This window comes from Argopecten irradians, chromosome 15 (genome assembly GCF_041381155.1).
Source record: "Argopecten irradians isolate NY chromosome 15, Ai_NY, whole genome shotgun sequence".
NCBI lineage: Eukaryota > Metazoa > Mollusca > Bivalvia > Pectinida > Pectinidae > Argopecten > Argopecten irradians.
Genome location: NC_091148.1, coordinates 31260823 through 31273982, shown reverse-complemented (window position 1 = coordinate 31273982; position 13160 = coordinate 31260823). Strand labels below are relative to the sequence as shown.

The window sequence follows — 13160 nt, the reverse complement described above, 5'->3', positions numbered from 1 at the left end:
AAGATTTAAAAGTTAAAGCCTGAATAATGTATCGGAAAATATTGGCATTACCATTATATAATATACTATGCTGCCACTATGTGCATCAAATATCACAGTACAAGTACTTACTTCAGATTTCTCTCTAAATGTTAATCTTAGAAACAAACTTCCTATAACATATCAAAATCTGTCGATCAGTAATCATACTCTTTCATTCTGTTGTAAAGTTCCTTTGAATGAATAACCACTATATTTTGTTTCTCACTTAGCAGTGGTAGTAGTAAAAAGTATTCTGCTCTTGAACCAACTCATTCACCTCTGAAGACACATTTAGGCACTTCTTAATCAAAGAATATAGCAGTCCATTGTGAAGTTTCAGGGGTGCATGCGTAATACAAATGACCAGAAGCTTGTGTGTGCATGTGTCTCTCTTTTATTGTATTCAATTATTTATTACTTACTCCATTGGTCCATGAGATTTGATCTGCTTGAGTGATCGCAGTGACAGTGGTTCCATATCACGACACAAACTGAAGTAAAAGTCATGAGTGAGTCGATAGTATCCATCCAAGCATGACACAAATGACTGTGCTAATTCCTGACTTTCAAATTCCAGAACCTGTCAGATGAAAATAAAAAGGGAGGTAATTCAACGAGGGCAATAATTCAACAAGGGCAATAATTCAACAAAGGGAGGTAGTTCAGCAAAATAAGTTACTCCATAAGCAACTCTATTTTGTTTTAGATCCTATTAAAGGAGGCCAGGATCACCCTAGAAACAACACTTAGCAACTACCCGAGGGGTTTTTGTGTTCATAAGACAGAGAAATCATTAAACAATCAGGTTAGTAATTCAACAGGAGAGACACTTAAAAATGGGAAGTAAGTCAGAAAGGAACATAATTAATTTATATTTAAGTTACGATTGTATTCAGCATCAAATGTGTCTGTATTTGCATATTACAGAGGTATCTGCCCTTGTGGGTAGGTATTGATTGTGAAATCATGTGTTTGTGAGTGTAATGTTATATTTTTCGGAGGAAACAATGTGAATTGCAATCACAAAATAATTACATAACAATCAATACCTACATACAAGGGATGTAACTCTGTAATATGCAAAGACGGAATATATATATAAATTTACTAAAATGAAGCTGTTGGATCTGAATTCCTTAACACCAATCGAAGGAAGTGTTATCTATCCACTTGTCTAATGTTGGGTGATGATGTCAAATGAAACTCCATTCTTACCTCTGGTCGGCCATTGTTACGGTCCACATGTACATTCCAGGTGTTTGATGTATAACTAGGCGTGATACTGGCAGAATAAAGATCCTCAATTCTAGAGAAAGGCAGCTGAAAGACACAAAGATTATGAGCATGTGTATTAAAGCATAAAAATATCTGAAATGAATAGAAAGGAGCATGCATCTTAGACAGTAAGTCTAAAACAAGCATGTGTCTTAAACAGTAAGTCTAAAACTAGCATGTGTCTTAGACAGTAAGTCTAAAACAAGTATGTGTCTTAGACAGTAAGTCTAAAACAAGCATGTGTCTTAAACAGTTAGTCTAAAACTAGCATATGTCTTAGACAGTACGTCAAAAACAAGCATGTGTCTTAAACAGTAAGTTTAAAACAAGCATGTGTCTTTAACAGTAAGTCTAAAACAAGCATGTGTCTTAAACAGTAAGTCTAAAACAAGCATGTGTCTTAAACAGTAAGTCTAAAACTAGCATGTGTCTTAGTCAGTAAGTCTAATACAAGCATGTGTCTTAAACAGTAATCTAAAACTAGCATGTGTCTTAAACAGTAATCTAAAACAAGCATGTGTCTTAAACAGTAAGTCTAAAACTAGCATGTGTCTTAGTCAGTAAGTCTAATACAAGCATGTGTCTTAAACAGTAAGTCTAAAACAAGCATGTGTCTTAAACAGTAAGTTTAAAACAAGCATGTGTCTTTAACAGTAAGTCTAAAACAAGCATGTGTCTTAAACAGTAAGTCTAAAACAAGCATGTGTCTTAAACAGTAAGTCTAAAACTAGCATGTGTCTTAGTCAGTAAGTCTAATACAAGCATGTGTCTTAAACAGTAATCTAAAACTAGCATGTGTCTTAAACAGTAATCTAAAACAAGCATGTGTCTTAAACAGTAAGTCTAAAACTAGCATGTGTCTTAGTCAGTAAGTCTAAAACAAGCATGTGGCTTAAACAGTAAGTCTAATACGAGCATGTGTCTTAGACAGTAAGTCTAATACGAGCATGTGTCTTAGACAGTAAGTCTAAAACAAGCATGTGTCTTAGTGAGTAAGTCTAAAACAAGCATGTGTCTTAGACAGTAAGTCTAAAACAAGCATGTGTCTTAAACAGTAAGTCTAAAACAAGCATGTGTCTTAGACAGTAAGTCTAATACGAGCATGTGTCTCAGGCAGTACGTCTGAAACAAGCATGTGTCTTTAACAGTAAGTCTAAAACAAACATGTGTCTTAAACAGTAAGTCTAAAACTAGCATGTGTCTTAGTCAGAAAGTCTGAAACAAGCATGTGTCTTTAACAGTAAGTCTAAAACAAGCATGTGTCTTAAACAGTAAGTCTAAAACTAGCATGTGTCTTAGACAGTAAGTCTAAAACAAGCATGTGTCTTAGACAGTACGTCAAAAACAAGCATGTGTCTTAAACAGTAAGTCTAAAACAAGCTTGTGTCTTTAACAGTAAGTCTAAAACAAGCATGTGTCTTAAACAGTAATTCTAAAACTAGCATGTGTCTTAGACAGTAAGTCTAAAACAAGCATGTGTCTTTAACAGTAAGTCTAAAACAAGCATGTGTCTTAAACAGTAAGTCTAAAACTAGCATGTGTCTTAGACAGTAAGTCTAAAACAAGCATGTGTCTTAAACAGTAAGTCTAAAACAAGCATGTGTCTTAGACAGTAAGTCTAAAACAAGCATGTGTCTTAAACAATAAGTCTAAAACAAGCATGTGTCTTAAACAGTAAGTCTAAAACAAGCATGTGTCTTTAACAGTAAGTCTAAAACAAGCATGTGTCTTAAACAGTAAGTCTAAAACAAGCATGTGTCTTAAACAGTAATTCTAAAACAAGCATGTGTCATAGTCAGTAAGTCTAAAACAAGCATGTGTCTTTAACAGTAATCTAAAACAAGCATGTGGCTTAAACAGTAAGTCTTAAACAAGCATGTGTCTAAAACAATAAGTCTAAAACAAGCATATGTCTTAAACAGTAATTCTAAAACAAGCATGTGTCATAGTCAGTAAGTCTGAAACAAGCATGTGTCTTAAACAGTAATCTAAAACAAGCATGTGGCTTAAACTGTTAGTCTAAAACAAGCATGTGTCTTAAACAGTAAGTCTAAAACAAGCATGTGTCTTAAACAGTAAGTCTAAAACAAGCATGTGTCTTAAACAGTAATCTAAAACAAGCATGTGTCTTAGTCAGTAAGTCTAAAACAAGCATGTGTCTTAAACAGTAATCTAAAACAAGCATGTGTCTTAGTCAGTAAGTCTAAAACAAGCATGTGTCTTTAACAGTTATCTAAAACAAGCATGTGTCTTAAACAGTAATCTAAAACAAGCATGTGTCTTAGACAGTAAGTCTTAAACTAGCATGTGTCTTAGACAGTACGTCAAAAACAAGCATGTGTCTTAAACAGTAAGTCTAAAACAAGCATGTGTCTTTAACAGTAAGTCTAAAACAAGCATGTGTCTGAAACAGTAAATCTAAAACAAGCATGTGTCTTAAACAGTAATTCTAAAACAAGCATGTGTCATAGTCAGTAAGTCTGAAACAAGCATGTGTCTTAAACAGTAATCTAAAACAAGCATGTGTCTTAAACAGTAAGTCTAAAACTAGCATGTGTCTTAGACAGTACGTCAAAAACAAGCATGTGTCTTAAACAGTAAGTCTAAAACAAGCATGTGTCTTTAACAGTAAGTCTAAAACAAGCATGTGTCTTAAACAGTTAGTCTAAAACTAGCATGTGTCTTAAACAGTAATCTAAAACAAGCATGTGTCTTAAACTGTAAGTCTAAAACTAGCATGTGTCTTAGACAGTAAGTCTAAAACAAGCATGTGTCTTAAACAAGTAAGTCTAAAACAAGCATGTGTCTTAGACAGTAAGTCTAAAACAAGTATGTGTCTTTAACAGTAATCTAAAACAAGAATGTGTCTCAAACAGTAATCTAAAACTAGCATGTGTCTTAGACAGTACGTCAAAAACAAGCATGTGTCTTAAACAGTAAGTCTAAAACAAGCATGTGTCTTTAACAGTAAGTCTAAAACAAGCATGTGTCTTAAACAGTAAGTCTAAAACAAGCATGTGTCTTAAACAGTAAGTCTAAAACAAGCATGTGTCTTAGTCAGTAAGTCTAAAACAAGCATGTGTCTTAAACAGTAATCTAAAACAAGCATGTGGCTTAAACAGTAAGTCTAAAACAAGTATATGTCTTAAACAGTAAGTCTAAAACAAGCATGTGGCTTAAACAGTAAGTCTAAAACAAGCATGTGTCTTAAACAGTAATCTAAAACAAGCATGTGTCTTAGACAGTAAGTCTAAAACAAGTATGTGTCTTAGACAGTAAGTCTAAAACAAGTATGTGTCTTAGACAGTAAGTCTAATACGAGCATGTGTCTTAGAAAGTACGTCTGAAACAAGCATGTGTCTTTAACAGTAAGTCTAAAACAAGCATGTGTCTTAAACAGTAAGTCTAAAACTAGCATGTGTCTTAGTCAGTAAGTCTGAAACAAGCATGTGTCTTTAACAGTAAGTCTAAAACAAGCATGTGTCTTAAACAGTAAGTCTAAAACTAGCATGTGTCTTAGACAGTAAGTCTAAAACAAGCATGTGTCTTAGATAGTACGTCAAAAACAAGCATGTGTCTTAAACAGTAAGTCTAAAACAAGCATGTGTCTTTAACAGTAAGTCTAAAACAAGCATGTGTCTTAAACAGTAAGTCTAAAACTAGCATGTGTCTTAGACAGTAAGTCTAAAACAAGCATGTGTCTTTAACAGTAAGTCTAAAACAAGCATGTGTCTTAAACAGTAAGTCTAAAACTAGCATGTGTCTTAGACAGTAAGTCTAAAACAAGCATGTGTCTTAAACAGTAAGTCTAAAACAAGCATGTGTCTTAGACAGTAAGTCTAAAACAAGCATGTGTCTTAAACAATAAGTCTAAAACTAGCATGTGTCTTAGACAGTAAGTCTAAAACAAGCATGTGTCTTAGACAGTAAGTCTAAAACAAGCATGTGTCTTTAACAGTAAGTCTAAAACAAGCATGTGTCTTAAACAATAAGTCTAAAACTAGCATGTGTCTTAGACAGTAAGTCTAAAACAAGCATGTGTCTTAAACAATAAGTCTAAAACAAGCATGTGTCTTAAACAATAAGTCTAAAACAAGCATGTGCCTTAAACAGTAAGTCTAAAACAAGATGCTCTACCGCCGACAGAGCATAAATGATATTCATCATTTGAACAATAATTGGTGTTTAATCGTGTATATATATGCCTAATAAATTATCACTAAAAAATAATATAAAATAATTTATTTTACCTTTGATGCATGCGCAATCAGTATAGAATATAGTGCCATTGAATTTTTTCGGGATGCAATTAATTATTTTTCATATTTTTCACTTGAAGTAAAATTAGAAGCTTAAACTTTTCAATGGTGGTAATGGTGTGAAGTAAGTAACTTTTGTAAGTGAAGAAAAATACTAAATCATCTGCTCTTGTTTTTGATAATGAAAAAATACCATTCGTCAGCGGTGGAGCATCTTTAAACAATTGGAAACAAATTGCTTTGTGTCTTTAATCAACTTGTGTAAGCATTAAGACCGAAATCAACACATATAATTGCTAACTTTAAACACATGTTTCAAAAAGAGTTCAAGAGGACCTATATCGCTCAGCTGGTTTGTAATGCCAAGTAATTTTCTGAATACAGTTCCATTATTTCTTTTCTGAAAGAATTTTAAGATTTACCTCTAATTTCCCTATTGGGCCCCACTTTTCTGCTCCAGGGGGTCAGAGCCAAAATATATACAAATTCTGTTTCCCTTCCCACAAGGATGTTTCTAAATTTTGGTGACAATCCATATAGAACTCTACGACTAGTAGTGATTTAAAGGAAATGTTGAGGGACTGACACACATGTACAACAGATGCCGTGCTAGGACATAAGCTCAACGGCCCTTTGGGCCATGTGAGCTAATATTGTTAGTGGAATCATTAAAAAATTTAAGTACGAAAATGAAGAAAACATAACAAATTTTGTCTCTTCTCGTATTTTTCGCATTAAAAAAAAATATTTTCATGCAGTAATCAGTGACCCAATCAATGTATCTTAAAGCTTTCATGTATCAATGTCGTATCTATGTATAGTTTATTTGTAAAAATAAAGGGTTTTCCCTGACAAAGGTTTTCTGCTTTCTAATGTAAAATGATTGCTTTAGACTCCTGAAATAGAATGATGGGAGTTCCATGGACGCAGTGTGAAAAGTATCAAAAATAAAAAGTTACGTTCAAATCAAATGAACGAAATGATATTATTAGCAATGGAAAATCATTGTACAGTATAGATGGTATGATATATAGGCGTACATTTATACAATTTTCACTACAAGCAGAAACTTCAATCTTGTTTTTAGCCAGGTATACATAACTTTGTCATTTCTCAATATTTTGCAGATAAAGTTTTCACATTAAAAGGATTGTCCTGCGAAATTAAAAGAAATCATCCCTGCTAAAAATATAACCTGCTATACCTTATAATACTGGAGATTATTTAATATATATTTACCAAATTTGTTTTGCGTGCAACATGTATTCACTTTTGCCAATTTCTAGATTCAAGTAAATTCGCGTAAGTTTATCTTCGCAAATTAACATTTACATCATAGGAATTTCTGGACATTTTTCAAATCCATGAATTTTAATCTCCACCAACTTGTTTTGAAATAGAAATCGAGAAATTTAGTAGCCGCGAAAGTAAGTTGGTTTACAACAAGTAAAGCTACACAATTTGTATGGTCTCTCAAAAGCTTAAAGTTCAGAAAACAAATGTAATACTCATGTTAAATTTTTTTTTTAAATAATTTACATAATTATAGTAAATAACTGTTTACTTACCCCATCTATAAAGACACCCGAGGGATTGTGATGAATATCGATGAGAATTTTTTTCGGTATGCGTATATTATTACTTTGTGCCATATCAAAGGTGTTTGCATCGTACTGTTCTACGCTATAATCCAGGATCTCCTTGAGTATGTCCCGAATGTACCCTCGCATCAACTCCTCGATATCCGTACTGTTCTCCGGGTGACTCAGGTCAAATTTCTTTACGTGATCTTTCATGTTTTTTTCAAGTTTCATTTTTTTCAAAAAAGCCACACATTCACTTGGCGGTAGAAAATCTTTAAGTTTGCGCGTATCCAGAATTGTTTCCACAGGTTTTTTCTGGACACGGCTGTCGATCAGTAGATTTAGCACCGCAAGTCCTCGACATTTTGGGGAGGTGAGTTGGTTCCGTGAGCCGTAAATGTTTTTAATTCTCTCACTAAGTAGATCTTCTCGTAACTGGTGATATAGATACCTTGTCACATCCTCTCCAAAAATGTTCAGTTTTGGCAGCCGATCTTTTGCAGGCACAAACCTCATACGAACATATAACTTCAAATTGGCATCATTCTTTATTTGACCTTGAAGTTCTTTGATCAAGCACCTTGGACTTTTCCATATGAAGCGATCGTTTTTCTTTGTGTCCAACACAGCCAAACCAAACAGGTGAATGGCCGCCGGTCCAATTGTAGGGTAGTGAATGCCAAGTAATTTTCTGATAATATCTTCCCCAGATTTGGTCATGTCTCCAAGTGAAAGACTTTCTGTATATCCACCGTGGAGATGGACAGTGGCAAGACTTGCCTTACCTGATACCATCGGGACTTCACACGAGGAATCGTTTGACTGTAAACACCTCATCTGTCCACTGCTGTCGCCGTTGAAGGTTGTGCCACTAGTACTCCCCAATAATAATGTATGGCCAGATCCTGACATCTTACAGTTATATTATTGATTTCAAAAGCAGGTGAAAACAGCTGATGTCATTTTCTAAAAATTGCTGTAACTACATCCTTGCTTCATTTCATGTCATATCTTTTGATAGCCTCCATGAAACGTTTTGCAATCTAAAATTGAAAAAAAAGATTGTATTCAATCAAATATTTCATTAATACCTGCTCAAACTCATTCAACCCTGAAGACATATTTAGACTCTTCTGAATCAAAGACAAGACCAGTCAATTATTGAATTTCAGGGGTGAGTTAATAAGTGATAAGTACCTAAATGTGGAAGGATCGCCTGCTTTCCTGGGGTCACAAATCACATAGTCAAACCTGTCTATACAGACCATACAAGGGACAGTCAAACCTGTCTACACAGTCCACCCAAGGTACAGTCAAACCTGTCTATAAAAACCACTCAAGGGACAGTCAAAACTGTCTATAAAGACCACCCAAGGGACAGTCAAACCTGTCTGTAATGACCAACGCATGGAACAATCAAACCTGTCTATACAGACCACTCAATGGCCAGTCAAACCTGTCTATACAGACCATCCAAGGACAGTCAAACCTGTCTATAAAGACCACCCAAGTGACAGTCAAACCTGTTTATATAGACCACCCAAAGGACAGTCAAACCTGTCTATAATGGCCACCCAAGGGACAGTCAACCCTGTTTATATAGACCACCCAAAGGACAGTCAAACCTGTCCATAAAAACCAATCAAGGGAAGTCAAACCTGTCTATTAAGACCACTCAAGGGACAGTCAAACCTGTCTGTATTGACCACCCAAGGGACAGTCAAACCTGTCTATAACGACCACCCAAGGGACAGTCAAACCTGTCTATACAGTCCACCCAAGGAACCAAGACGAAATGGCCATTATAGCCCATGGGTTTACATACACTGTGATACACATGTCAACTTGTGTGGAAATGACCATTTGGGAGCCTCCTTAAACAAGTGTTCTTAATACACAGATGTTCTCTATAAAACAGGTTTTATTGTATTTCAACAAAATATAACTTGTGTAATGTGTAAAAAGTTCTAATGTGTTTATGGTGGTGTATGTATTATTTTAGTAAAGACAATTAATAAAGTTCTAACTAATATCCTTCATAATAAAATCATAGCTGGATTTCCACCCCCTCCCTCCCAACCCCCTATTCCAACCTCTAAAACTAAAACAATGATAATGTGGAGGTAGATCAATTTTAGAAGAAGGCCTACTGTAGATATTTAATCAGGATTTTTTTTAACCAAAAATTCTGATGACATTGTGAAACATGGCTGAATGGGCAATTTCACATTTAATCAGCCCTGGGGACTTTGTTGAACTCAAGTTTTAAAAATTTGATAGTGTTCGCTGAACTATTAATTAGTCCAGTAAAGATAGTGTGTTACCCCAAAATAATTGCAACTGATTTTTTCTTTGTTTTTCATATAGATCTGACTTTATTTCATACAAGAAAAAAGTGCCACAAATAAAAAAGTCACCAAAAAACCTGAAAATAGGGATAGTTGCTTAATTGGCCAACTTGGAAGCCAAATATAAATTTAAATAGCTATCATGAGATATTATAAAATTACTGTATGGCAAAAACATTATAATGACAGCACAGACTGCCAAAAACATTAGTTAAAATCAACACAGGGAAAAAGTATGAAAACATAAAAATTGCATAAGTATGTCCTTGTAACAGACAAATATGCTTTTTAATTGAATTGTTAAGGTAAGAAAATGTAATTATCAACAATACCATTGATACTCATTTTGGTGGAATCTTTTTAAATAAAACTTGTTGATTAATGGCATTAAAAATAAAACATTTTACTTTCACTCGCTGAGATAATGTGATTGCTCAATGTTGGTCTGATGATCTTTCTCAATACCTATTTTGTGACTAATTGCAAAATCCTTTGGCAGATATTACCACCAAAACATAGCGTTCTTTATAAAGTGAAATTAAAGTTTCTTTTGATCAACATATTTGAATAAGTAACGTTTTCATTTTCCATAATGGAACAGGATGGGGGTTACATAATTTTCAATATGATAATAAAATGAAAGTTCAATTTCAATTTTTTAGTTGAAAATTATCATAGTTTTAATGGATTTACTGGCCAAATTTTATGAAAATCGAATAAAGCCTGTTTGAAAATTTAAAATTTTGTGTTGCAGATTTATGACATATTTTGATATTTAGCCAAATTTACGTGATAGGGATATTTTACTTCTTAATATGTGCATATTTATACCGCTTTTACAACAAATTATCAAAATAACAAATACAAAATAAACAAGAAAGGATAAAAAAATTTTGGAAGCATTTGCTTTTCTATTTTCCGAAATATTAGCTACCATATTTGGCGTTTTGTCAAAATCTACACTTTATAAAAACACTTCAATTTGCAAGATCAGTAAACTTGGCAGGTTGATATCTATTTTTTTCCAGGCTTATGTATTATCAGTCATGCATTAATATTAAAGAAAAAGTAAGACATAAAACATAAACTGATATTGTTCAGTGTAAAATTTTATAAATGTTTGCATCTAAAAAGAGCAACAAGGGCTGTTGGAGAACAGCAAAGCTCGCCTATTCAGAAGAAGTTGAAGCTTAAACAATTGACGAAACAGAAACTTGCTCAAAAACTTTAACGTGAAATGGGAAGCCAACGCTGACGCCGATGCCGACGCCGGGGTGACAACATTAGCTCCCCCTATTCTTCGAATAGGCGAGCTAAAAATGGTAATGCTGGCGTAATTCAAAAGGTTTTGGACTGTTTTCATCCTTCATTATTTCTCGACTGAAATTATTATATCACTTCAACTTATTTGTACAAACCTATATTTTGTCTTACTATATACCAAATTTCACATTTCAAGTATTGCAAAAATAGCTGATATTGTACTGGTCAAAAGTGTGACTTCTTTATATTTTCTCATTTTTTGGGTGTTGAAAAAACAACTTTCTGAACATATGATATTTGGGGACTTTTTTCATGGGAAAATACTAAGATTCTACAACCCCCCAAAAAAACAGAAAACAAATTCTGTTGCAATTATTTGGAGGTTAGGCCTCTATTTTTCGTATTTTTACTGGACTTAATTATGCCCCATCAGCCATCTGTATACATTCATTTCAATACATTTCATTGCAAAAAGCAATAGATTTGGCATCAGGCAAAGTCTATTTAAGTCTAGTTACTGTTGTAGCGGAAAAGATATCACAACAAGTCAGTCAGAAGGTGATATCTTTTCCACTACAACAGTAGCTAATTTAAGTCATACTCCAAACAATACTACATTGTCTGGTATCATTTGTCTGGGTTATTTTTTTTAATTTTCAATTCAGAAAACATGAAAATAACAAGACTTGCTGACTTTTGATTAAACTTTTGCAGGCCTCCATCTATAATAGGAGAGGAGCAAATGTAGAGGCTAGACTGGGATCTGAACCCGGGACCTCCGATCTGAGCCTCCATTATATCCCTTATCATAGCTATAGACATACATATGTGTGTATCCTTGACGCTGTTATCAGTGTGCATGTTCACAAAAACTGTACAGATTTTGTTATCAACTAACTGTTATCAGAGGCCCTATAATGTATCCTGGATCAGAGGAGCTTGACGATCTCTCTATAATGTATAGCATGTATATAATAAATACAACATAAATATTTCATAAGTGTTTCTACACATACAGCTGTATGTATATATTTGTGCTATATATTATTCATAGACCGTCAAGCTCCTGTGGCTGGACTCTAAAATATCTGAATATGTTTATTTTTTCTTCGGTCAAGCATCTTCTAAAAAACTTCAATCCATACACAAAAATATAATGTAGATTTGTATATACACATGCACATGTAAATTGTATTCTTCATTCTTATAATCTGTGTTGTGTATGCACACAGATTTTACTAAGGAATTAACATCTGCACTAGATGACTTACCTGTATACAACCGCAAGTGAGATAATATAACCTTCAGTGTATAGAACAGTCAATACACAGTTTGTACAGTGTATCCTCAAATTATTTAGTGTTGTTTACGTTTAGATATATAACAGTTGTTCATGTAAAAGAAACTTACTGGTTTAGTTCACACATAGACGAATGTTCGTCCCCAATGATGTTCAGAGAAAAATCACCATATTGTCGGTATAATATTGTTTCTCAGAAATGCAAATCTGTTTCGTTTACTCGAAAAACTAAAAATAACTTCCTGGTTTCCAAAATCTACTTTCGGTTTTCCTGTGGTCAGAATCACCTCTGCGTTTGCAAGGAACGAACTCACCAACCAAAGCACTCTAAAGATCTAGATCTTGCAGGTGCAAATACATATACAATATGTATCTAGGTTTGGTCCCAGCCAAGGATTTGATCCCAGTTTTGACGATAAACGATATTTTTGAGTTTGAAATAATTGTGCAAAATACAGTCGTGTGACAGAACGAAAAAGTTTTCCTTTCTAATGAAATGTTGTTTTCTCAAAAAGAACGTAACGGATAAAGAAAAAACAACAGTGACAAATACATTTGCCCCTAGTCCGCTAAACCTGCCTATATTATTAGGCTTTTTTAGGCAAAAAAATAAAAAATTAAAAAAGCCTAATAATATAGGCAGGTTTAGCGGACTAATTTGCCCCATGACTGTAGTTGATACTATGCTCATCTTTTCAGTGTCCATATAATGGATTAAACAGTTTTGTTTCTGAGAAACTTATATGAAATCAGTCAATGCAATGTTCAGTGTCGTAAAGTTTGTAAACAACTCATAGATAACGAACGACACACTATTAACAAGGGATTGTACAGTTTTGTTTCTTAGAAACATCAGTTGAAAATTATCTGTCTGCCTTCAGCTGACTAGGCCGTTTTCGATTATACGGTTTGACTGGTTGGACCTAAGTGTTCGTTTATTAATTAAAGACGGACCCGGGACTTTTACATTGTTTTCAGACGAGCCTAAGCAAAGCCCTCACAGGCCTGTATCAAAAACTGCAGGTCCGTCAAATTTTATACTGGAAATAATGACTTTAACCAATGGTCGAACCGGTTGTTCCGAATAAACGAAAACGGCCCAGCTGTACTG

The 13160-nt window shown here is 34.1% G+C and overlaps 1 protein-coding gene across 2 annotated transcripts in view; it reads right to left on the bottom strand.

The window, feature by feature from the left end:
* LOC138309268 (tyrosine-protein kinase JAK2-like) overlaps positions 1 to 12315 on the bottom strand; it is a 35401-nt gene extending 23086 nt beyond the window's left edge. The window contains exons 1-4 of one of the 2 annotated variants that reach the window (XM_069250428.1): positions 12160 to 12315; positions 7124 to 8181; positions 1237 to 1341; positions 444 to 601 (exon numbers count right to left, since the gene is read on the bottom strand). In XM_069250428.1, coding sequence (XP_069106529.1) covers positions 444 to 601; positions 1237 to 1341; positions 7124 to 8050 — 1190 coding nt within the window. In that variant the 5' untranslated portion in view covers positions 8051 to 8181; positions 12160 to 12315. Of the gene's footprint in view, positions 1 to 443; positions 602 to 1236; positions 1342 to 7123; positions 8182 to 12020 lie in introns of both variants that reach the window. The other variant, XM_069250430.1, reaches the window with a different exon arrangement.
* Positions 12316 to 13160: the final 845 nt, after the last annotated feature.